The sequence below is a fragment of the Gavia stellata genome, chromosome 1 (genome assembly GCF_030936135.1).
Source record: "Gavia stellata isolate bGavSte3 chromosome 1, bGavSte3.hap2, whole genome shotgun sequence".
Taxonomy (NCBI): domain Eukaryota; kingdom Metazoa; phylum Chordata; class Aves; order Gaviiformes; family Gaviidae; genus Gavia; species Gavia stellata.
The window spans coordinates 47,327,129-47,352,303 of record NC_082594.1 but is presented as its reverse complement, the minus strand read 5'-3'; the positions used below and the strand labels follow the sequence as shown (position 1 = coordinate 47,352,303).

The window sequence follows — 25,175 nt, the reverse complement described above, 5'->3', positions numbered from 1 at the left end:
TCATATGAGGACAGGCTGAGAGAGCTGGGACTGTTTATCCAAGCAAACAGAAGGCTCAGGGGGGATCTTATTAATGTGTATAAATACCTGAAGGGAGGGTACAAGGAAGATGGAGCCAGGCTCTTTTCAGTGGTGTCCAGTGACAGGAGCAGAGGCAATGGGCACAAACTGAAACACAGGAGGTACTGTCCGAACACCAGGAAACACTTTTTTACTTTGAGGGTGACTGAGCACTGGCACAGGTTGCCCAGAGAGGTTGTGGAGTCTCCATCCTTGGAGATACTCAAAAGCTGTCTGGACACAGTTCTGGGCAACCGGCCATAGGTGGCCCTGCTTGAGTGGGGGGGTGGGGGGGTGGACCAGATGACCTCCAGAAGTCCCTTCCAACCTCAACCATTATGTGATTCTGTAAAGAGTAATGATGATAGTACCTGTGGCTACCAAACATACTCAACTGAAGGACCAGAGACAGCAGGAGAAGATATCACACAAAACCACAGCATTTAGAAACCAAAATGGATTCCAGAAAAACAAAACAACTGTAATGCACTTGGGAAAAGAAAGGAGAGCTAACTAAAGAAGAGTCCATTGTGTAGCAACAGAGTGGTCTGTCTTTTATGGAGGACTTTGAGGTTGCAAGTCAATAATTGTATGGGTTATGTTAAAGGATTATTTTAACGGTGGCCATGTACCTGAGCAGAAGAACCTACTTCGGCCTTTAAGCCCAGATTCCCCAGTGTGTCAAAGTAATGTAAAACATGTTTGGAATGGAAGGAAAGATTTTGAAGCCAGAATCATCTTGGTAATGTCAATAACAAAGTCAGATTTTGAGGCTTCTTCCAGAGGCCACCTTCTATAAACAAAACAGCATCTGAAGGCAGAATTCCTGTTTTCCCTTGGCTAACAGCATATGATCCTCTAACACTAAATATAGACATATGTAAAACTGACATTCACAGTTTGAGCCTTTACCATATAAAGGGAGAAGTCGTTTTACTCCATCACCACATTTTTTAAATTAGAGGAGGCTAGATTTTTCTGCAAAATGTACAAGATAACAATAACACGTGCCTGTTTTTAATACATTAAGGACTGTATTTGATGAGGTCCTGAGAAGACATGCATCTGTAGTGACTACAGAATGTCTATGTAGAATACAAATCCTTCAGCAGCACCTTTAAAAATGTAGTTAAAGTAGCCATCTCAGCAAGCAGCTGCACTGATTTGAAAAAGTGTGGTTTCAGTTCGTTAGATCTGGGCCTTCCAAATACCTCCTACCAAAAATGTCGTGTCTAGTAAGACTAATAGTGTTAAGAGCTTACTAAAAGGTATGAACCAGCTTCAGTCTTTGCTGACCTGCAGAAGAGAGTGCTCTGACCTTCTCCGCATTGAGAGCTGACGAGCTACCCAGCTATTTCCATGGCCAACATCCAAAACTGAGAAAATGGTCAAGCACTGTTTTTCATCCACAATCCAACATTTGTTTGAAATAAAAGTGAAGAGCTTCTTCAAAGGTCTGATCAGCAAGGACCTATTTGCACATATAAGATCTTTTTATGTCTTATAAGGGAAAAACTTAGAGCTCAAGGACGTGATGTAAATCTGTAGAAGGCCTTTTCTAGGTCTCTACAAGCATTTGAATAGCTTCCAGTAATCCACATAAACAGTCCTCCTACCTCCTGGGGTATACGGCGTCTAAACACTATCTCTTGCTTATTTCCCTGGGTAAATAATTACTCCATTCTGTCAGTGCAGTTTGGTGAAAGTCATAGAATCATAGAACCATTTAAGTTGGAAAAGACCCTTAAGATCATCAAGTCCCCTCAAGGGAATAACTCTCACCTTGGAAATGGAAGTGTCTCCCTCTCCAACCCGTGCAGAGGATCCCAGGGATTATTTTAGTTGTTAGGAAGTGCAGCCACATTACTGCACAGAAGGAGCCTCAGTGCCTCGTGGCAAGAACCGCTTTTCATCACCACTACTTAGGGCTGACCCCACAGTAACAGATTTGATTTGGAGCCAGTTGGAACCATCCTGAACAGAGCCAAGCATGAAGCAATCAAGAAGCCTGTGGACAGCCAGCTGTCTAACACCTGAGATCTCTCCCCAGCCCCCATTTATTTCACAGCATGGATTTCCTTATTCTAGTGATTTTTAACTAAGTGGTTTTGTTGGTGTACAGCTTATCAGTACAATTTAAAGTTGGTACGTGGTAGTGGGTTCATTCTATCCAGATGAATGCTGTGTTTGTATTGCATGGCCACACTTGCAGAAAAGCATGGATGAGTGAATCACTGCACCTCTTGTTGAGGTCAGACATTTTGTCTGGAAATGAATTTAATCCGGACTTGAAAGGCTAGCCTGGAGTGATTTCTGTGCAACAACATAAACAATGTATGGTCAGTTATCACCTCCTTTGTACAAATGCATACATTTCCCAGCAGCTGAAAAATGTACTTTTTTTTTTTTAACAACTGATCTTATCTAGGCTTCCTGGGAGACTCTGATCCAAACTCCTACTACAACTGGAATTTAAAAGTAAAATTGGTCACCTTTATTCTATTGAAGTAGCATGGAAAAAAGTGTCTTTAATCATTTCCATAAAATTCAGAAATGCTCTTTCAAACCTGCAGCTACATTCCCAAACCCATTTTGGTAGTTTTTCCCTTAAGACACAGCAATTCAGTGCATTTTATACCTCAAGTTAATTACATGCTGGTACATTAATTTCAGAAATTTAATTTAGCTTGTGATTTCCTTTGCTGATGCTGAATAGGAAGGATGGGGGGAATAAGTTTTATTAAGTAGTATATTATTTTTAAAATCTTAGAGTTAGATGGGAAAATAAAATTTCAGTTGGCAACCAGTCTGACTTAAAGGCTTGAACTTTATTCCGTATAAAAATCCTTGAACTTATATAAATAAGGACTGTAAGAGACAGACAAGTGTCGTCATCTTAGTACAAATTTGATTGTCTTTTGTTGTTTTGCATCTTGCTGTTTTAAGATAAAATATAGAATAATTTACAATGTAATCTACATTAAAACAGGTATCTGCATGCAAACTTCATGTTTCATTTGTGATATCTACTTTTATTTTTTTATTATAACCTTTTATGATAAAATAAATATTGTTCCACTGTTTCAAGATTTAGGTATCATGTCAATTCAATGCAGTTGACAGCCAACACTATAATTTATAGGAGTTGCTTAGCTTTGTAGAAGAAGAGACAAAGCATAGCTACACATCACACTAAAAAGAATTTCATATTTTTGCATAAATTTAGACTAAGGGAAAAAAATGAGACAGATGATGTCATTCTTCTGTATCATCTGTCCTATATATAAACATGTGCAGTTACAGAACTGCAATATCCTAATTTCTCAGTTTCTCAAAGTACATTTATTCCTTTAAAACTGCCATTGGCAATGTTTCTGTGGTAACTTCTAAAACACAGAAAACTATTTTCTGACTTTAATTCACCTCATGCGTCTAATGCGTGGCTCACACTGAGATGGCTATTCTTTCTATTCATACCAGACTTGCCCCAGTTAGTAGGCAAATTTCCACAAGACTCAATAAAAAGAAAAGCAGCCCTGATGGGGCAGATTTCCAAGGCTACTTAGTTACTGAACAATGTAAACAGAAAATTAGTAAGATTTGCAAAAGTACCTGCAAGCTCATGACAAAATTCCCATTGATCCAATGAGTATAACATGAATTAAAATATACAATCCTGCAGTGTGTCTCATGAGCTTATTAATGAAAGGGTTTTCTGATGCCATAATCGTTACCATTTCTCATGATTTATACTGCATATAACAGAATAATATTTAAAGTCTTTCTGTTGTTAAAAATCATTCTGGTGGTGATTTCAAGTTATCCAGTCTATTTGCTTTCTGTATGACACTCCAAAGAAAAAAAAAAGTGAGAGCATTATCAGTCATTGATGAAAACATTGCATCTGGCATAATTAAAATAGTTACTGGCAATCGTTCATAGAACTGTTAATGGCTGGTGGGATGGAACACAGTGGAAGTGCAGAACATAATAAAATGAGTGTCAGACAGTATGGGGGATCTTTCAGATGGTGGTCCAACTTTCCCTGTTTCATACAAAAGTGAACTCCCCACAGGACAAGGAGTATTTCTGCTTTCTAGGAAAAAAAAGCCGGATACACTTGCAGCAGTTTGCATAATCTTATATAATGAATTCCATACAGTTCAGTAAGGAATTTATTTCATAGTTTAATTAGCAAAGGCCACTTAAGGGGCACCAGTCTGTTATATTTGCAGATGGTTTTCTCTTGTCGCAATCTAGATTAATCTGCTTAGTTGCTTCTTCATTTAAGCCACTGTTGACTTGCCAAGATATCCACTATGGTCTCAGTGTTTAATACCGCATTATCTTAATCCTCAGATAAATTTCTGTGAAACTGTGTTTTCCTTTACTTTTTCACTGATTAAAGGAGACTTGCATCACAGCCTATGCTCGTTTTAATTTCTCAAATATTCTAATCTCTGAAAAAACAGAGTAGAAACAAAAAGGGTGGTAAACTTTGCTAGTCATATTTCCTTGACTATCTCATCATTTCTGATAAACAGTCAATTTTTTCATTATTGATTGTTCATCATAACCACCAGTAATTATGAAAAGAGCTGGTCCAGACAGACTGCTGGCAGCCAGAAAAAGTTTAGAGGCTCTGTCACAGAGATGTATTTTGTGCAATACTACAGAGTAATTCTGCTTTGGGTATCAGCAGGTGCCTGGAGTTCTGTATATACTAAACTTATTACTAAAATTTTCTGAAACTAAATTGCTGTTACTAAAACTTCTGAAGCAGACGTAAGTGGCAGCAACAGCGTCACTACCCAACAGTAGCAAACATGTCTTGTGGAGTTGCACTAACAAAAATGTTAGCAAATATATCTCAGTGTAGTTGAAATCTATTTCTTGATGGTCAGGACCAGCTTAGAAGCCTTTGAGACTTAGCAAGAAACTTGCAAGTAAAAAGCATTTCAAGATAAAAGTTAATGCCATGTTAATTGGCAAGAGTTTCTACTAAAAATCAATACTGCATTTAGCAAAACATTCATTTACAGGTCGCTGAACTGGACATTGAGAAAATGCGGAAGTGAAAACTGAAAAGGCTTCAAGTTCCCAGGACTCAGAATACTATAGGGTTAATCCAACGTTCACACTTTTGTCATAGGTAGAGGAATCCGCCGGGTGCTGCAAAACACAATCTGAAAAGCCTGACCCTGAAAAGATCAGTGTTCCAGCTGGAGTGCAATCAACCTCCAGCTACCCTCGTAGGGTTTAGAAGTGACTCCAGTTCCTTTATTTCACAAATACTGCAATGTAAAAAGGGGAAGAAAAATGAGTGTGCCAGCTAAATTCGGAAATGGAACAACAGTGATTAAGTGGGAAAGGTGCTTGATATGGCAAACTTTTAAACAAAGAGGGAGATGTGAAAGGGAAGCTAAATGAGGATGAGAAAAGGTTGTCTGCTACAGTGGCTCAAGAAGATGTTAACAGGAGACGCTGGAAAGATGAGATAGATCAGACCAGCAATTTTAGGGAGAGGTTTGAAAGACACATTTGGTTTTCAGCGTTTTCCCTTACGGGTATGTCAATAATGTAGGTGAGTCGGTCGCTTCTGTAATGAAGCATTTATAGATTCATGTTCTGTGTATGATTTAGCTTCCAGCATGATTTAAAGAAAAAAAAAAAAGATCGGGAAGGTGTACGTAGAGATGCTGGAAAACAGCTTTAAATTCAACCCTTTTTAGTTAGCCATGCGATTGTCTCCAACTTTGCGAGGCTGTTCTTAGTCTCCGCAAATTCCTGTACAAATCTCTTTGCTCCTTCCCTTACGCTTCACTGACGGGCGCAAGGACTGGAACGAGCTGGCTGCGATCAGATGCATTGCTAAGGCTGCCCAAAGCAGCAACCAGATAACCAAGCTCCATCACTGCGACTTCAGAACAGTCAAAACACTACTTCTGATATGAGTATACAAAGTACCCCCGTTTGTGAAGCGCTTTAAAACGTGGCCCTAATCTCGTACGCGTTGCCCAAGCAGCTTCTCCAGCATTTTTGCCGCTCCGGATGTGTAAGGGGTCTGTCTGCAGAGGGGAATACAATGCGGAGGGAGAACCCCGTGCCCAGCTGCTGGGAACGGGTCTCGGAGAGGACAGCGCGGAAAAGCGCTCTTCCTCCCCGCAGGCCTCCTCTAAGGACGCCTAAACCTCTTGTAGCAACCCTTCTGATCTGAAAAATGGTTTCAAACCCCGCACAATTACTTCTTTAGGCTGCCACTGTCAATCCCGTACAAGACGAGGCGGGCGGACTGCAAAAGGGGCAGGTCGCAGGGCAGATCGCCTGGTAGGTACCGAGGTGCGGAGCCCTGCGGCCGGGGGGCACTCCTGACAGCGGCTGAAGGGAGGCACGGCGGGGCCGGCGGGCGGAGGGGCTGTGCTGGCTGGGCTGGGCTCCGCGGGGCGGGGGGGCGGGGGGGAGGAGGGCGCGGGTGGGGTCTGGCCGTGACTGATGGGCCAGATGCGGTTGAATGTTTTAGAAAAGGGGGGGGCCCTGCCCCGCTGGCGCGGCTTTAGCCACGGGGTTCGGTGCGCGGCTGACGGCCGCCGGGTCCTGCCGCAAGCGCCCGTCCCTCCCGCCTCCGCGGCCCGGGGCGCCCGTCGCCGGCGAGCGGCGGCAGCCGGCCCCGGGAGGGGAGAGCCAGCCGGGGCGCGGAGCGCGGCAACCGGCGGAGCGCGTTTCCCTCGCTCGGCAGGCAGAGCCCCGCAGGCGGCGGGCGGGGAGGAGCGGCTCGGCTCTGCTCGGCGAGGTGAGGGGGAGAGGAGCGGGGGGCAGAGCGGGGCGACGCCGGGCAGGTCCGGCCGGCGGGGACTTCTCGCCCCGGCCGCCGCGCAGGTTTTCGCCCGGGCGCTGCTCTGCCGGCTGCACCGCCGGCTGCACCGCCGGCACCGCCGCCCGTCCCCGTCTGGCGGCAGGCAGCGCCCCGGCTTGTCCCCGGGCGGCGGGAGCGATGGCGGCCACCGGCGGGGCGCGGTGTCCCCGCAGCTGACGCCCTGTCCCCTCTCTCCGCGCAGGTCGGCGCTGACGACGGCGGGCGCCCGGCGGGGGATCGGCCGCGCCGCAGCGCCATGCCCGCCGCCCGACCGTGGCGGCTGCCCGCCCTCCTCCTCCTCCTCCTCGGCTGCCGCGCCGCCGCCGGGGGCGACGGCTCCCTGCGCCCGCCGGGCCCGGGCAGGCAGGGCCCGCCGGCGGCGGCCGACGCCGTCTCCGCGACGGCCGGGAGCCCCGCGCTGCGGGGCGCCGAGCCCAACGCCTCCCGCCCGGCCGCGCTGCCCAAGGGCGGGGGGGCGGCTGGCGGGCGGCCGCGCTCGGCCTCGCCGCCCATGTGCACGGGGCAAACGGAGATCAAGGAGACGTTCAAGTACATCAACACGGTGGTGTCCTGCCTCGTCTTCGTCCTGGGCATCATCGGCAACTCCACGCTGCTGCGGATCATCTACAAGAACAAGTGCATGAGGAACGGCCCCAACATCCTCATCGCCAGCCTGGCCCTGGGCGACCTGCTTCACATCATCATCGACATCCCCATCAACGTCTACAAGGTGAGGGCGAGCCGGGGACGGGGCCGGGGGCGGGCGCGGGGGTGCGGCGGGCTCTCCTCGGGGCTCCCCGGCAGACACCCGGCACCGCCGTGGCTGCTGGGGGGAAGCGCGCCCCGCTTCTGGCAGGGAGGCAGCCGGGGGCTAGACCTCATGCCAAAAACCTGCCGGAAGGCGGTATTCTGGTCAGATGTCGTCCTTGTTGTCCCACATGGCCACCCCCTCTGTGCCCCAGTCCCAAGCCTTTCAGCGGTCCGGGCTGGGAATGGGGCCGAGGTGTGCGGCTGGAGGCGACCAGGCTCCGAAAGTCGCCTGGAAACAGGTGCGGTCCTAGGGATAAAGTAAAAAAATGCAATAGATAAATGCGCGATGGGTTCATGGCTTCCCTCCTTTCCCCCGAGGAAGGGAGGGGGAGGCACAGAAGACCCTCTCCTGTGGGGCGGGTTCCACTCGCTCCCTCCTGCACAGCTGGGGCAGGCTTAGTCATACGCTTCCCATGGTCCCTACAGTCGCTGGCGGCATGGGGACTTTTTCAGGAGGAACCAAGCTCATTCAAACTGAGCGATTTGTAGTTTTATACGTCCAGCGGTTGTGAGGCATGATGCTCCCCTGAGCTGTGAGCCCTTTCCCACCTTGGTCGGTGTTGCAGCATGGGCGGCCGAGAGGGAGTGAGCCACACCTGCTGCTCTTGCACCTTCTTTACTCTGCCCTTTGACGTGATAGGACTTGCCACGAAAGGAGTACAACCTCTATCTCGTACAACCTCTGTCTCATCTACCCAGCTTGTGCAGTCCAGTTGTTCTTAGGAATTCGATGGGCAGTTGAATCCAGCCTCTAGAATCCAGCAGTCTTGGGAGGGGTGCTGGAAATAGCAAGGCACCTTCTGCCTTGAGAGTTTACAGTATGGGTCCCTGAGCACCCATCAGTTACTGCATGAAGTGAACATGAGAGCCTTCACCCATTCCTTCTCCTCACTTCATATGCATTTTTGTAAGCTCTGGGGTTTGTTACTCTTAGCTTCAGAAAACCACGTTGAAGGGATGCGTTTTGAATTTAGTCTTCTGTATCCGTAGTGATTACCCCCAGAAGCTGCTGAAATGGGAGAATCCCATATCTTTATCCTTTTAAAGTACTGAAGTATTACAAAGCAGGGAACATCATAACTGTGTTAAATTCATGAGCTGGATAATTTGGATTACACGAGAGTTCTTCGAATTGGAGTTTCAGTGTTTTCTACACTGTACATTTATCGTAGTTCTTGTGAGAGGCGTATATTCTTCTGAGACTGGAATTTATGAAACACAATGCTTTAAGCTGTTTTAAAAAACTATTTTTGTGAAAAAAGATACTGAACAAAAGTATTTTTTTATCTGTTCTCAGAAAAAATCAAAAAGATTAAATCAGTAATAGCTGCTCAGTACAAGACTTTGCAATCTCAATGACACTATTTCAAAATTAAATTAATGATAACATGCAATAATATACCGCAGTCCTTATCTTGATTGAATGTCATCAAGTATATCATTATGAGTAGGTTGGAGCAGGAGGAATAAAAGGTCAGATTGCAAACCAATAAATATTATACCCACTGCAAGTCCAGGACTTTTATTGTGCTATTGATGATGCTAGGAGCTGAGCAACAGCTCTCAGGTGCTAAATCTCCCACGCTGCTACTCATCTTAATGAAGAGCCCATAATAAATTTCTATTATCCCTTACAATAATGAGTGAAATATTCACTGTTTTAAAACAGGACTTTTGATTAAACGTGAGTTAAAAAAAACAACAAACAAACCTTAGACATTGTGTTTATTAAATAAAAATTAAGACTTTGAGTGAGATTTGAGTTGACGATAACTTTTCGTCAGCTCCACATCCCATTTAGTTCCACCTGCAGAGCAATGTTGTAAGGGAGAATACAGTAATGCAACCAAAAGCTGGCTATAATCACCCAGCAGCGTGGGAAAAACAAAGGCTAGCAAAGGCTTCGTTTGTAGATCAAGTATAGTTAACAGTTGTAACTTGCAATTTGAAACAATTTAAAACTGGATGAAACAGATCTTCAGAATTGCTACCAGATCCTCAGTTAGGCAGCTGCGTGAAAAAGAATGTGAGAGAATTTCTCATGTTAATAAAACGCCAGCAGTGTACTCAACAACACTTGCAGTAGAAAGTGTGAAAGTGTCTGTGAATGCTTTCCAGACAGCCCCATAAGAGAGAACTCAGAATTTGGACTAGGAGCAGCATTTCATTAGGTATTAAAAGTGATAACTGCAAAAGATATCCCCCATGACTATTTAAGTTAAATGAGTATTTAAGTAGCTGAAAAAAATACATAAATGAAAATTTACATCACTTAGGTGAGGGTATCTGAAGAAGACCAGGTGTTACCTATATTGTGAGACAAATGCAGTCCAAAGTGTAAATGCTAATTAATCCATTGCACCTGATAAATTTGAATATTGGTCAATCCATTCAGTAGAAAATGGAAAGTATTGGAATTTGTGACACAGTCAGGAAACTGGGTATGATGTGAGGGCTTGAAGGGCGTTCAGTTCCAACATGCTTTTTGGCGTTCAGGGTCCTGGTAAACAATCTGGCTTTGGTCGTACCTGCAGAACCGCAGAATGGGAAGTAGAGGAAAGTCTGAGACAATCATTCTGCATGCAGTACGTAATGTTGTGGCAGTGTGGATACTTTGCAAAATTGCTACTAATTGGATGTGAAGGTGGTCCTATGCTTGGTCAACTGCTTCACTAAACAGACTAAGTAAGCATGTCTTAGTTAATTTGAGGCCGCAAAGAGCAGTTAAAGGTGTGAACATAAGGAGCAGAAAGATAGAATAGGTGGTCAGTGAGCTTTTTATGTTGTTCTCTGCATTTGATCTTTGGAAAACAACACAGCGGCAGCTGGTACACCTGACAATACAGGTCTGCAGTTCTGGAAGGCTTATGCTCAGTTTCCCAAAGCAATAAAGTTGGTAACTCCCATGTGTAAGACACCAAAACAACATCAGGATTGGAAATTCCAAACTTCTTATATTAGCTCTGCTGCTCAGGCATATATGTGTGATGAGATAGGAACATAGACTTAAAAAAGCTGTAATCAAGTAATATATCAACATGCTTTCTCTTCTGATATATAGACAACATCTCTGTCTCTCATTTTGTAATATTTGTTCTCTTACATTAAATCCAATTTCTTGTCATGTTCCAATGCATTTTTGACAGGGGGAACAACCTATCCTCTCCACGCTCTTGTATGACTTTCTGAACTCTGTCAATTTTCAAAGACACAAATGAGTGAGGAAGAATATCTACCTGGAAATACTGTTACAGATTCCTTTATTTCAGGGCACAGTGAAAGAGTGGAGAAAAATATTTCCAGGGAAGGAACAAAAAATGGTCTTTATCCAAGCCAATGATCAAAGGCCAAAGTCAGCTTTGTAGGCAATGATTTTTTTTCAGGAATGTATTTTAGGGATTACATAAAAAATATAGTTAACATTATATAGCATTGTCAAGCACTGGAAAGATAAGAAAGACCAGATTAGGGACTGCATATCCCATGCAGATGTAAACTGGTCCCTTTGTTAATCCAGCTGTGCTCTGAAAAAGGCAGGGTTTCCATGGAAGTGTCTTTGTGATGACCTTGCTAACTTTTGTAATCCAAGTACCTGTAGGGCATGCATCATGATAAAGCCAATCTTTTCCTAACTTTCCAAAAAAGTCAAGGTGCTTGTCTTTAGAAAACCTTGTTACTATTCCATATTACAACTCTTGGCCACTAGTCTTTCTGATGTTAAAGATAACAGCTATTTTATTGGGACAAATGCATTATTTCCTTCCTTTCAACAACCGAACCAATTACTTGAGGTCTTGCAAAGTTTATCTCAGGATTTCTTACACAAAGTTTATTGATCTCTGACCATATTAAGTTAGAAGTCTAGTTGGCTTAGGAACCCTTTATGGTCAACAAATGCAGCTTATAGACACTTAGGAAAAATCTGAATTGTCCAGTGGAGGAACCTATCTAGGCTCTACAGGCAATGGGGGGTAACTTTGTTCTGTAGTTAGATGGGAACAATCTACTCTGAAGTCCAATATATGGGGTAGTGGAAATGTCTGTGTGTTGTTACAAGTACACAAACATAGTTTTCATGATGGATGTCCAAACTGGTATACGTTAGATGACGTCAGTATAGATTTGTAAATTTAGAGTAGTTTTTTCATTGTGTAAACATTTATTATGTATACATTCACTCAAAAGATGCATGTGACAAATTTCACAACAAGTTTTCATCTTCTCATTTGTTTTTTTCCTTCTGCTCTGTGTTTATGCTTCCCAATCTGACAGCAGCACGGCATTCTTAACAGTTAATTTTGACGCAGTCCTTTCACTGGGATTGTGAGATTGCAGAAACTTTTGACTTTGACAAGACAGTGCGACGTTTCTGTCATTTTCAAGATGTCTGTATATTACTTCATCTTAATTCAGTATTTTTTAAAAAATGAAGCTTTCTAAGCAGAAGTTACTAATAAAGACACAGGAAAAGAGATTGTGTGCCTCATTAAGATTTACACTGTTTATTGGATAGATCAGTAAAACATTCTTAACTAGGAAGAGGGAATTATGTTTTCTTGTCTGGAGGGAAGATCCCCACCCTGACCTCATAATTATTGTTAAATATTAATACGTTTTGTAATGTTGTCTGACGTATGCCTGACCATAAGCTTAATTTCCTGCGCAAATTTCCTGTTTTGAAAAATGCTTGCTCCTCTGAAATACTGAAAAATACTTTATCTGCATGACCTCCCTGTCTCAGAGGCATCAGGTGAAAATCTGCCTGTCATCTCACAGATATATTGAACAAATGTTACTTGTGAATTAGGTGTACAGTTAGCATGTCTAATTCTGCAATTCATAATTACAAAAATCAAGTCCTATCGTCCTGTGAACGCACAGCTAGGAGGAAGTACGGATTCCGGCTCTGCGTTTCCTTGTGCATTTGTTGCTCGGAACTAGGACACTGATGTAAATAAGTGCAAGCTTTGCTGCTGCTTCTTGCTTGACTGCAGAAAGTCAACAGTAGTGGGTTGAAGCCGTGGCATCAGCCTTCTGGCTGGTGGCCACAGCAGCTGAGCCAGCGAGAGCAGCATATAGTGCTCACATGCCGGCGTATTCCAGCAGCAGATTTTGAACATCTTTCTGTTCCTACACAACCAAGAGGAAGGAATTGCAATTCACAGGTGTGTCTCTGAGTCACAACATCTCTTGGGGCTACTTTCATAGCTGTGCAGCTTTCACATCAGTTTAGGCTCCGATCTGTGCCTGGGCTGAGAAAGTGTTTGCTAGGAGTGCATCAGACGTATTAGTTCTTTTAAGTATGATTTCACATCATTCTGCAATGTGTTCCCTTTCTTTTCATTCTATTTCATTTCAACACATTTCTGTGGCTTAGCAGTTAAAACTTTGCCCGTGTAAAATAAGTGACTATAAAACATTGGAAAAGGTCACTCGGAATACAGCCAGTGGTAGACTTCTCTTGGCATTTTACTGCTGAAAACGCAACATTATTTTTCTCTTTGCTGCCACTTGGCAGTGTCTCGTGACTCTAAGTCATTTATAATTTGTAAAATGGCACTCTCTGTACAGATACCCTATTGTGAATTATAAGAAAATCTTTTTACCCATACAAAATTGCATTAGACTACGTCTATACCTCACTAAGAATAATCATGGCTCTTGTCCACAAATATGATGCTCCTGAATACTTTACAGTGGATTTTCACTGTATTTTAAGGCAGTGTTTTGAGTAGATGGCAATACAGAGGACAAACACAAACATCAAGGAAGCATAGTTCAGCAATTAAAACATTCTACTTTTTTCCTCTTACTTTCTTAATGTTTTCAAGCTTTTGCTGTAAAGCATATCATTAACCACTTGCAATACCATGATAGAGAAACTTATGACTCATGCATTAAAATGCTCGAATTTCACAATACATCAGCTGCAAGAGATAAAGGACATGCTTTTCCAATCCAATGCAGACAACTGTGTGTCCATTCTGCCCCTGATTTAAGCTGCCTGAATGCAAGTAATATTTTGACGTTACGCTAAACCCAAGCTAATGCCCATGCCCCCTTTCTCTTGGTAGACCGCATTCACTCATGTGCAGCGCCATTATAATCCAGCCATATGGCTCCCAAACTGGAGCTGGATCAAATCCAGTCAGCTTGGAGCACAGGTGTGACTGTCTGCACCTTAGAGATAAGCGTTAGTTCAGGTTAATCTCTGATACGTGGCCGAACAGTTGTGATTTTAGGCAAGAGAGACAGGGAGTGTCTTGCACATACATCAGCTAGTTGTAGCTAAAAGTCTTCCACAGAATCTTCCCACAGAAGTTTGATCAAAGTTTTGAATTTGAGTTCAACGAAGAATAAAGTATTTTAATCTTGAAGTGCTTTTTTAGTGAGTCATCTCTTGTTTAATATACACACGTACAATATACAATAGATACTACAAGCAAGTATACAATGTACTTGCTACCCAGTCCTTGATTCCTATAGCAACTGGGTGTGGTAGGCTGGAGGTTCACTGCCTGATTGATATAGATTAAATTAGTCCAGGTGTCACTGGGTTCTGTAGAGTGTACATTTAGAACACCTGTAATTATTCATATTGCAATTTTAATAGTTGTTAGTATCAACCCCTTACAGCAATTCAAAAGAAGTCTCAGGGAGAGGCTTTACTGAAAATACTTTCATTACAGACTGAGTTATTTTCCCACATCACATAAGTAAAAGATACTGTATGGTTATTACAGCCTCATCCCTACTTCCTCTGCTTTATTACTTTCCACAAAATTCTCAAGAAACATAAATCCTTAGAATTTATTTTTCTGCTTCATTCTTTCAGAAGCATTATACTCTTTGTCTTAAGTAGATCATTTAAGAAATAGATCAAAGCTGGGCTATGTTACAGTTTTGCTACTGTTGTTCTTTCAAAGATCCCATTTCAGCACAAGACTAAAGCAGATTTCTGAAATTGTTCTGGTACCTGAAAATACTGGTGGGCACTTCATAGGGATTTCCAAAAGCACGTGGTCATGAAATGTATTTAACTTCCTTTGTGTTAAAATAAAATGGTACTGAAATTATATCAGGGCTTTTCAAAAACTGTCTTGGACATTGTAACTGTTTATCCTTAGATGTGCATCATGTACGTATGCTTAAGGACTTTGCTGAACCAAACCAATGTGAGCAGGCAACTCTGTGGCTGTTTTCAATCATTTTGGTCCCCAGCAAAATCTATACAGTATGACGGTCTATTTCTTCTTTTCTTACATCCCTGTTAAATGAGATGACTGAGGAGACCTGAGCCAAGGGAAAGATTTTGCAGTCTCTTTTGGGTAGTTACTGTTCTTCTTTCCTCTCCTTTTCCATTCTGTAGCCCTCCATCTGCAACAGATCCAAAAGGTCTCAAGTTATGAAAAACAGAGATTGGCGTAGATAATGTAACTAATTACAGAAACTCAGAAAGTTTACTTTTGTATATAACGATTGCGACTATTTCTTGGCATAACATCTGTTCTGGAGAGTCTTGTTTTTACGAGGAACTGGAAGGTTTGGCTGCTGCTGTGGTGTATTTGAGCCATTAGAGCGGCTCACAGCAGAGTACAAAGATTAAATGTTTCTAAACTGAAGTTACAGATGAGCAGTTCATAGCATCGGCTGTGAGGAAGGTGCTTTCTGTGTCCAGTAAGCCTTGTCCCCTAAATCAACTAAAACGTGCCTCTAGGGATGTGGCAGAAGATTGACATTAAAGTGTATGACCCAAAGTGCAATTTGAACCAACTTAAAATTCATTGTGGTGTTTTCTTTATTCCGTAGCACCTATAGGTATGCTGAATGCACAGATAGTCCTTTCGGTATTGTAATACAGAATCATTGGAAAACTGGTCAGTAAAGATCTTCAGTGCAGGATTCATCTGCTCTGTCTTTACCTGCTGTGAAACATTTAGTTCAAACTAGCTGTTTAGGCTCCCTGAGTGTCCAGTGGGTCCTTTCGTTGGTTATCAGATGGTCAGCTAAAAACGATGGGATCCGTTGCTCTGCAGCGTTGCCTGACTTCTCAGCTGAGGGAGCCTAGGCACCAAGTTTCAAATAAACCCCACCCCAGATGTGCAATTGTTGGCTTTGTCCCTGATCTGATCAGCCTCAAGTAATTTTCTGTATTTCTAGTAAATGGGGAGTTACTTGGAACAGATAAGAAAAGCAATAAACGCTCCAGACAGATAAAGCTAATACAAAGATGAGGGAAATCCTCACCTGCTCAGTCATTTTTTACCATAAAGGGGGGTGGTGAAGTTAGAAGCAAAATGAGTGGAATTTGCTAGTCTTAAGAAGTCAGGACTAAGCCTTTATGCGTATCCTTGCCCAGCCAGGGAGTGACTGGGATGTCACTGCCTAGTTTTTAGGACACATACCTTGGAGACTCCCTTGTGAAAAGGTTCTTCTTGGCTAAGTTTTACATGGTGGAAGAGAAAAACAATCAAGAAAAGAGTCCATGTTGCAGCTTTGGGAATTATTTTTTAGAAATGATTAATTTCTAATTGTTGTTTTCTTTTCACAGCTGCTTGCAGAGGACTGGCCTTTCGGTGTCGAAATGTGCAAATTAGTACCCTTCATTCAAAAGGCATCAGTGGGCATCACAGTGTTGAGTTTGTGTGCCCTCAGTATAGATAGGTGAGACCCATTTTTTCATCGAACTCTATAACTTCTTTTCAGTATGGGCACTGGCTCAAATTCACCGTTCCACTCAGCTGATATAATACGAATAACCTGAGTTTAAGCCAGTTAAACCAGGTACGTTTTCTCATATTTTTAATTTGCGAATGTTTGCTGTTGCTTCAGGTACCGAGCAGTTGCTTCTTGGAGTCGCATTAAAGGAATTGGAGTGCCGAAGTGGACTGCAGTTGAAATTGTACTGATCTGGGTTATATCGGTGATATTGGCTGTTCCAGAAGCTATCGCATTTGATATGATTACGATGGAGTACAGAGGAAAGGATCTTAGAATCTGCCTGCTTCACCCCACGCAGAAAACATCCTTTATGATGGTAAGACACTGACATTTATAAAATCTCCGGAACAGTTCCTTGGATCTTCAAGTGTTGTGGGGATTGTAATGTGCACAAGTGTATGTGAAATCTAGGTGAATATAATACTCAAATTAAATACAAATTTCTGAAGTATATCGGTTAAAAGAAGAGCATTCAGAAACTGTTGTCTTTTTGGGGGCTTTGGGCATATTACTGCCTTGTCCAGTTTTCTCATCTGTAATGTACACCTTATAGAGATGCTTTTCAGCACAGATGGACCAATTAGTTATAGCATACTTTCCAAAATGCTCAGCATTCAACTCCTAACAATGTTTTTGCTTTTGTTTTCCTTCTAGTTTTACAAGCAAGCTAAAGACTGGTGGCTGTTTAGCTTTTACTTCTGTTTGCCACTGGCTATCACAGCATTTTTCTATACTCTCATGACCTGTGAGATGTTACGAAAGAAAAGTGGGATGCAGATTGCTTTAAATGACCACTTAAAACAGGTAAAAATTTATTGCTGACAAGTCTTTTGACTGTAGAAAGGATGACAATAATACCATTACTGACTTTACTGCCACATCATTATCCTCTTCTTGTATGATGACTTCAAGATTACTAGTAAGGAGAAGTTTGCTAGCAGTGGTAATGCTGAACTCGTATATATATATGTATATATATCAGAGCCCTCAGAAACCTAAGATTTTAACTGACAATCACAAAACTGTTCTTTTCTTGTTTGGTGTTAATCCTTCGGGTTTTATAGTTTTTGTTTCTTCTTTACAATAACAAGAGCTGCATATTTTGTAATGAAAACTGAAGTCATGCTGTAATCTAGAAGCTGGTGCTATAAAATTATTAACTATTTTGAAGCAATTTCATGCTGAACTATAGTGAGGTTAGCAGTATATGTTAGCAGAACAAAACACATTCCAAAATACATTCCAAGTTAGTAGTGCACCAGACACAAACATCATACATCACTAGAATTAAACTACATTTGTACTATAATGTATATTTGTGCTCCTTTCCTCTTACCTCTTTAAAGCTGTAATTGAAATCTCTTGGGGCATTTAAAATAAGACCTGAGATCAAAGCATGAGAAAATGCATTTGAAAACAAACTGGTATTTGAAAGTGATCGGGGAGACAACCATGTTCTTCATCTTACGTTAAATGACTGTCCTTGACTTTTCATATTATTATTCATACTTTTTAAAATTAGAGATACAGTGAATTGGTGCAAGACATCTAAAACAATAGAAAAGATGAAGTACATATTCCAAGAAAATAAGGTGTTTGATGTTCTCCTAACTCCTATTTTGATAGGGTTTTTGTTTTGTTTATTAAACATTTGGATATTAGAACACAACAATAATCAAGAAAGACAGAAACTATAACAGTGTTCTATCCAATTTTCTTTTTCAGAGACGTGAGGTGGCCAAAACTGTGTTCTGTCTGGTACTTGTTTTTGCCTTGTGTTGGCTCCCACTTCACTTAAGCAGAATATTGAAACTCACTATTTATGATCAGAAGGATCCCAACAGATGTGAACTTTTAAGGTGAGACTGCAAAAATAAAAAGCCTGTGCACTGCTGACATTCTCCATAAGCATATTTGGATTTCCTAATGAACTAGCTTACTTTGTGTGTCTGAAGTTCTCCCTGCTTCTTCATCCAGGACACTCTGGTTTCACTCTAGTAGCAGAGTCAGAAAATAATGAGGAATCGCCCTTTTGGGACTGTGCTACTGTCTTGTGGCGTTACGAGGGCGAATTTCTGTGCCTGTTTTCCCTTTCAACAGAACATCTAGGATTAAATCTGTGAAGAAAACCTCGTGAATGTTTCCTCCCACAAGTTAAGGTGGTTGGATATTCTGAAATTACTTTCATGAGAGTGGTGTACTTATTCAGACTTTATTATTGAGCACAATTGTTACATCCATAAGTTAATCCTGTTGCTATAAGCCCTTTTACTATTATGTTTAATAGTTAGTCTCGGTTGAGTGAAGCTGAGTCCAATTTATATATTTGTAAACCTCTACTAAACCTTGTCAGAGAAAATGGGAAGTGTCTCACTTACTTTATTTTCCACGCAGCTTTTTTCTTGTGATGGACTACATTGGTATTAACATGGCTTCACTGAATTCCTGCATCAATCCGATAGCTCTGTATTTGGTGAGCAAAAGATTCCAAAACTGCTTTAAGGTAAGTGACTGCTGGGAGCTGCTCCTCTGGTTAAAAGATGATGTCAGCAGTAAAAGTCATTCCTTAATATGGGCAAGGTGTTTTAAATGATCATTAAATTTTACTTTAAATTTTAACTGGGTTTTGGTAGGTGTTCTCTCCCTTTGCTACTGAAGCCACATAGAAAGGAATTAAGAATTCCTAGGGAGAAAAAGAGAAAGCAAAAGAGTGGTGTGTACAATATACCCTCTCGGCACCACACTGATCAGTGCTACATCACTTCCTGACTGGAGCTGGCACCCAGCCACTTCGAGAGCACTGACAAAGCAGACTCAGACCGCGCTGCAAAGATTCACGTAGCCATATCCTTTGCAACCCAACGGGGAGGGCGCTGACTCCGGGTTCCCCCCATCCTGACCAAGCGCTTATATCAGTAGGCAGTTATGCAGAGCAGAGGGCGCAAGTATCCACTCGTCCCTTTCCAATGCCAACATTTTATGAACCAGACCTGTTTATAGTTTTGCCTTGGTTCGAGTGATTAGTCCTGGGCACTAATTCTACACACAGTATTTGAAGCTCTGGATCGCATGTGAAGCTCTGGATCGCATGTGGATTACAGCCCATCAGTCCTTCAGCCTTCATGTCTGCTCAGAAAATGTCCAAATCTGGGCTTTTTTGTGGCCCCTTACTGTCTTCAGACACTGTATCAGGGTTCTTACATTGCCTACCACATATTCTTAGATTTTTTTTTTCTTGCCAAGCCTTTAACTATTGGCCACTGCTAGGCGTATTGCCTGGCTGTGTAAATTCCTTACTGGCTATGTCTTTGCATCAGAAGCCAGTCAGCTCTACATCTAGTAGCATTAGGGTATTTCCCACATAATTATGACAGCACATGTTGCAGAGGCTTTAGTGTCGGTTTCGTCTTTCCAGTCTACGTTGCCGGCTCCCTGAAAGAGTCACTGGAGCTGAGAGCACATAAGAGATCTCTAGAATCCTGAGCATGGAAACAGGTGGGTGTGCGGGATCCCAGATGGACTTCCAGCACCCCAAGGCCAGTCAGTAGCATCAGCAAAAGGTCTGCAGTACATCTAGTAAATGTATGAACTGTATGTAGGTTTTCACCTTTCTCCTATGCAGTTCTCTTTTTTCTCCCTCAAAAAAAATCAACTAAATAGCAGCATCTTGCTTAGAATGTATAGATTACTGTGCATACATTTTTTCCAAGAAAGTTTATCAGAGAAAGGACGACACGGAGTCGTAATGTTCTTTTCAGATGCATTTAGAATTGCAGACCAGACTCGAAGCAGTATGTGTCTGGCCATTATCATATATAACTCAATATAACTCTTCCTGCCCTCCAGCCCTCGGGTTGCTAATGGGGCATCCCAGTACCTAGTGGCCATTTGAGCAATGCAGGGCTTAACCTCGTTTCTTTGCTTAGGCTGTAATCCCAAAATGGCAGCTTGCACATTTGCCATTTCCTACCGTACCGCTGAAGAAGGGTAGCTTTTCAGTGCGTTTTGCCACATGTGCAAACCAAAATGATGTAAAATGTTTATTACTTTTATTTTAACAGTCATGCTTGTGTTGCTGGTGTCAATCCAAAGATCTGTTGTCCCTCGAGGAAAGGCAGTCCTGTTTAAAGTTCAAAGCTAATGATCACGGATATGATAATTTCCGCTCCAGTAACAAGTACAGCTCTTCATAAAACAAGCATAAAAGGTATATTCTGTTACATTAATGCTGGTGCCTTTTTAAGTAAAAGTGGCAATTACTTTTAATGAGATGGTAACATTTATAAAAATCTAGTTTTGTGTTTGCACAAAAAAAGAACATAAAAAACCATAATTGCCCCAAAACTGTGTCACCTTGAAAATCACAGACACTTAGAAAATCGTCATTTATGGAACACGAAGAAAAGCGTTGAAAGAACAAGTCATTGTTAGCACTTGAATACTTCTGAATCAGCACTTCCAAATGATCCCCACTTCCTGTACATTAAATGATCATTTGTATTCTCTATAACAGTTGTAGGAACTGAAGTCACAGTAATTACTAAGCAGTATAATATAACGTTAATTGGATCAAAGCCATTATTATATATAACTCAATGTATTATCTTTTATAAAGCAGATTAACCACCATCACTATTGTGGATTTTTTAAAATAAAACATGAAATACTTTGTAATAGAAGTTTAAATGTAAAGAAGTAGAATTTTTATCAGGCGTATTTTAGAGGTAGCTAATGAAACTATTAAAGGATGCAGTCAAGTCAAAAGTTCATTTCACTCTGATGATTGTTTTTACCTATTATTATTAGAAGGAACCTCCCAAGGCCTCTGTAAATACCATTCTGTAACCACTGTGCGTGTTCAGTGCATTTGGCAGCACCTTGGGTATGGTACATTCCACTGTTTCCACGTTATTAGTGTTTAATGACAGCGGAGGAGAGAAAACCACACCAAAAACAAAAATTAATATTACTAGAACCATAGAAACGATGGCTAGTATTGGAAACCAGCTATTTTTAACTGAAAACAAATTGATTGTATCCCATGTAAACAGTGGGCATTCAAGAGCCTGGTGGTTCTTTACTCGAGATAATTTTGCGACACTTTACAACTGTTTTTGCAATCCAAATACCGTCTTGGGCAAAATCCTTTAGACATAACAGGTGGAAAAAATGTAACCAAGGAAAACAGAGGGAGAATTTGAACTTCTATTTTCATTTAGATTTAAATCTTCATAAAGAAAATAATTCACGAACTGTACTTCTAGAGAACAGTACTATGTAGCACACTCATCTTCATACTGTTTTAAAATATGTTCTACTTCTGTAGTTCCATATTTATGGGCTTAAGAAGGTGTGTGATTAGTTTCTGCTTCTGTAAATAGTTTAGTGAAGCGTAATTAATTATAAAGTATTAAAATAGGGGCAGGACCCTGCAAGAAAACAGAAAGATAAAGATGCCTGTAGTAAACACGATGTGTGTTGCCGGGAGCAATGCATGTTTTGTACATACATGACAGGTCATTCTTTGGCTTTTCATTTCCTATTAATTTGTTACAGATGTCCCCAAAGACTTATTAACATATTTCATGCACTAAGGCATGAGTTTTTCAAGAAAAAATGTCGTATAACATGCTTTTATAAAAGACGTTTTCAATAGGCATGGTATTTTATTATAATAAAAATATTTATCAAAACTCAGGAATTTTTTTGTTTTAATTTCCAAATTTCACATGTAAGGATTTTTACCTTTTTTCCAGTCTTGATTAGCTTCAGATTTTTTAATAAAGTGCCTTAAATATGCTCAGGATGAAACCAGTTTTCATTAAAATGTTCAGCTGATGTTGCCTTAGGTGGGTTTCATCTCACCTGACTTTAGGTAGCTACAGCTACCTTGCAGACAGCTAAAAACAGGAGAGGTGAACCCCATTCCTGGTGTCGCCCCATTAAAAGCTAGTAAGTGTATGCTTGTATAATCAAGCTGAGGACCTATGCACATGCATTTGAGCATGGGCACGTGTGTGTTTGTGTGTGTGCGTATGTGTGCAAGTGTGTATGTTGTCTACCATTAGGTTGCCGTTACCATCTTTCTGCAGCACATGCACCCAACTGCTATAATGCTGAACTTTTTAAAATATAAATCTATTTAAGGTTTTGTTCTTTACATTTTTACCTTAACTTTCATGGTAACTTTCTCACGGTAAGCCGTGAATATCACTTCACTTCACCCTGCCTGCATCTATTTCTGTGAAACGCGTTTCGTCTGTTAAGGATGGATAATCAGTTAAATCCTAAGTTTGATACTGATCAGTGTTATTTTCATCAAGTTATATCATTACAATATTGTACATGTATATTATTGTTATTTTTATTTAAAATATAGCTGTTGTATTGGCAAATGTGTGACACATTTTTCATTTTTTCCTTGACTAATTCTTTGTTAAGATGAGTCCTGCTAAGTCAGACGCTTAGGTTTTGCAAATAAAGACCATATATACTGCCTGCTTTTTGGAGTTAATATATATGTATTAGTACACTTTTTGTCTTTTTTGCAGTATTTTTCAAAGCAGTATTTTTACTGAAGTTCTCATTTCCTGTAATAAAAATTTTCCAAACTTCTGCTCTCATAAAGTTAAAAGAACACACAGGAGAGCTCCAGTGCCTCTGTGTTCTAGCTGGGATTAAATCTCTTAATACTGAAGACAGGCGTTTTCTAAAGTCCTCAGTACATGTCTATTCCTCCATGCACTGAAATCAATGAATGTTCAACCATTCAGTTCATTTGGAGGAGAATTAGGGCACAGCAATAGCTCTTTAAAAAACATAGCTGACATTTGCTACCTTGAATAAAAAAAGCTAAATACTTTTTTTTTTCTTTTTTGACAAAGGAGTTGTTTAGAAAAGTTAGGAGAAGAGGGTAAAATCAGCTTGTGGGGTAAAACAGCCAGTCTAAGGCTCTCTAAGCCTCAAATAGGGGGTCACAGGTAGCAAAACAACAATGTGCTTGTCCAGAGTGGTGTGACAGAGTAAGAGTCAACTGTCCCAATGGCCTGAAGAGTTGACACAGAATGGTTTCAGATGAAAAAAATAAAACACGTAAGAAACTACATCACATGTCTGTGTTTCGGCCTTCAGGTAGTAGTTAGATTTTACTTCCCCAGCTGCTCTGAATTCTGCCTGCACACAGCTGTCTCGGCGTTAAGAGAGGGCATTTCAGACTGGGTGGGCTGAACACTGACTGGGTGGATATAACACTGGTACTACACCTCAGAGACTCAAATGCAAAATTTGGTGGTTATGGAGCATCTGCTGTGAGCTGTGGCATTTCAGTGTCCCAAACAGCTCTTAATCAGCACACAGTTGGCTTAGCAAGAGAATGTTGTATGTACTGAAAAAAACTTTAAAAGGATTTTTTTTATTGTTCTGTATAGCTGTGTAAAATAATTCTCTATTTCATTTTCTGTGGTCACTTAAAATAGCAACTTCTGTGGTTCAGACTGTAAACATACTAAATTACCAATAAAATATTTGTAATTTTGATTCATTACAAAAAGAAGTCTGACCTTTTTTCTTCTAGGGGGTCCCATTTAATTATTAAAGAGTGACAGTGATGTAAAAAAGAAGCAATTCAGAACTAAAAATCAAAGCTTTTGAGTGGGATGGTTTTATATAGCTGAAAACTGGAGAGAGCTCAGACTTGTATACGCATTGCAAAATTGTCTGATGTTTGTTGGAACAATCAGTCATGCCTATCTTTGCTCTGTTTGTTTTTGCTCAAAACGTCAGTTGCAATCTTTTCTCTACACATCCATATATAGTCACAAATCCTCCTGTGTTAGGGACATCACAAAGAAAAGGCATGAAACTTTTAGTTCATTAATTTAGAAGTGCATGTACTTGATGCTGGAATATGCCTCAGGAAAACCATCATCCCTTTGTATGCTGACAGTGTAATTTTGTGCATATTTCAATTTACCTTCCTTAAAGCAGTGGAAAACAGTATCAGACTAAATATGCTGTAGCTGGTCAAATAAATAACTTTATATGCTTGCAGTATCTGGGCATCCCAAAACATGTTTGCTGTTACTGCTGTTTTGTTCCAAATAGTTAGGTTTCCTTCTGTTTAATTGGTGGCCTTCTGCATCCATGTAGATTTGTCTTTTTTCATGGTCTCAGGACCTTTAGTACATAGTTTCTCAAGTTTCCTGTGCCTGGAACAGAAGCACCTGCAGAGATGAGATCCCTTGTAAGTAAATGTTCTACTTAATATCTCTCATGACCTCTTCACTTCCTTTCCCGTCATCTTATGCTATGGTCCAAAGTCTTCACCAACCACACATTGCAAAGAAGCATTTTTTGCATATTTCTTTTGAGATCCTACAACTTTCTACAGGTAGGCCATAGTCTTCACAGCCCAGCTAACTTACTCCCTTGACACAATTCACTTTTCTAACTATTAGTCTCATCCACAGTTTTATCTAGTGCAGTCTTGGCCCTTTTAGGGCATTAACTGCCGCTTGTTGTCAGTTTTCTAAACGCACTAGCACTTACATAGCAACATGGATATACATGTAGCTTATGTTCTTCAAACCCTAAGTCACTCTAACCACTCTTGGAAGGGTAGATTTGGCACCCTGGTGTTGGTGGAGCAGGATGGTCCAACTGGCAACCTGTGGTTGGGTCTGGTCCATAGAGTGGCTCACATTTTACTATACCTTCTTACAGCTTGCTGATG

The 25,175-nt window shown here is 41.2% G+C and overlaps 1 protein-coding gene across 1 annotated transcript; it reads left to right on the top strand.

Annotated features, from left to right (window-relative positions):
* Window positions 1–7,169: 7,169 nt before the first annotated feature.
* EDNRB (endothelin receptor type B) lies at window positions 7,170–23,932 on the top strand. The gene is made up of 7 exons (XM_059818728.1): window positions 7,170–7,643; window positions 16,275–16,387; window positions 16,556–16,760; window positions 17,099–17,248; window positions 18,170–18,303; window positions 18,839–18,947; window positions 20,506–23,932. Exons 1-7 carry the CDS (start codon window positions 7,170–7,172, stop codon window positions 20,635–20,637), a joined length of 1,317 nt encoding a protein of 438 aa, XP_059674711.1. The 3' UTR covers window positions 20,638–23,932.
* Window positions 23,933–25,175: the final 1,243 nt, after the last annotated feature.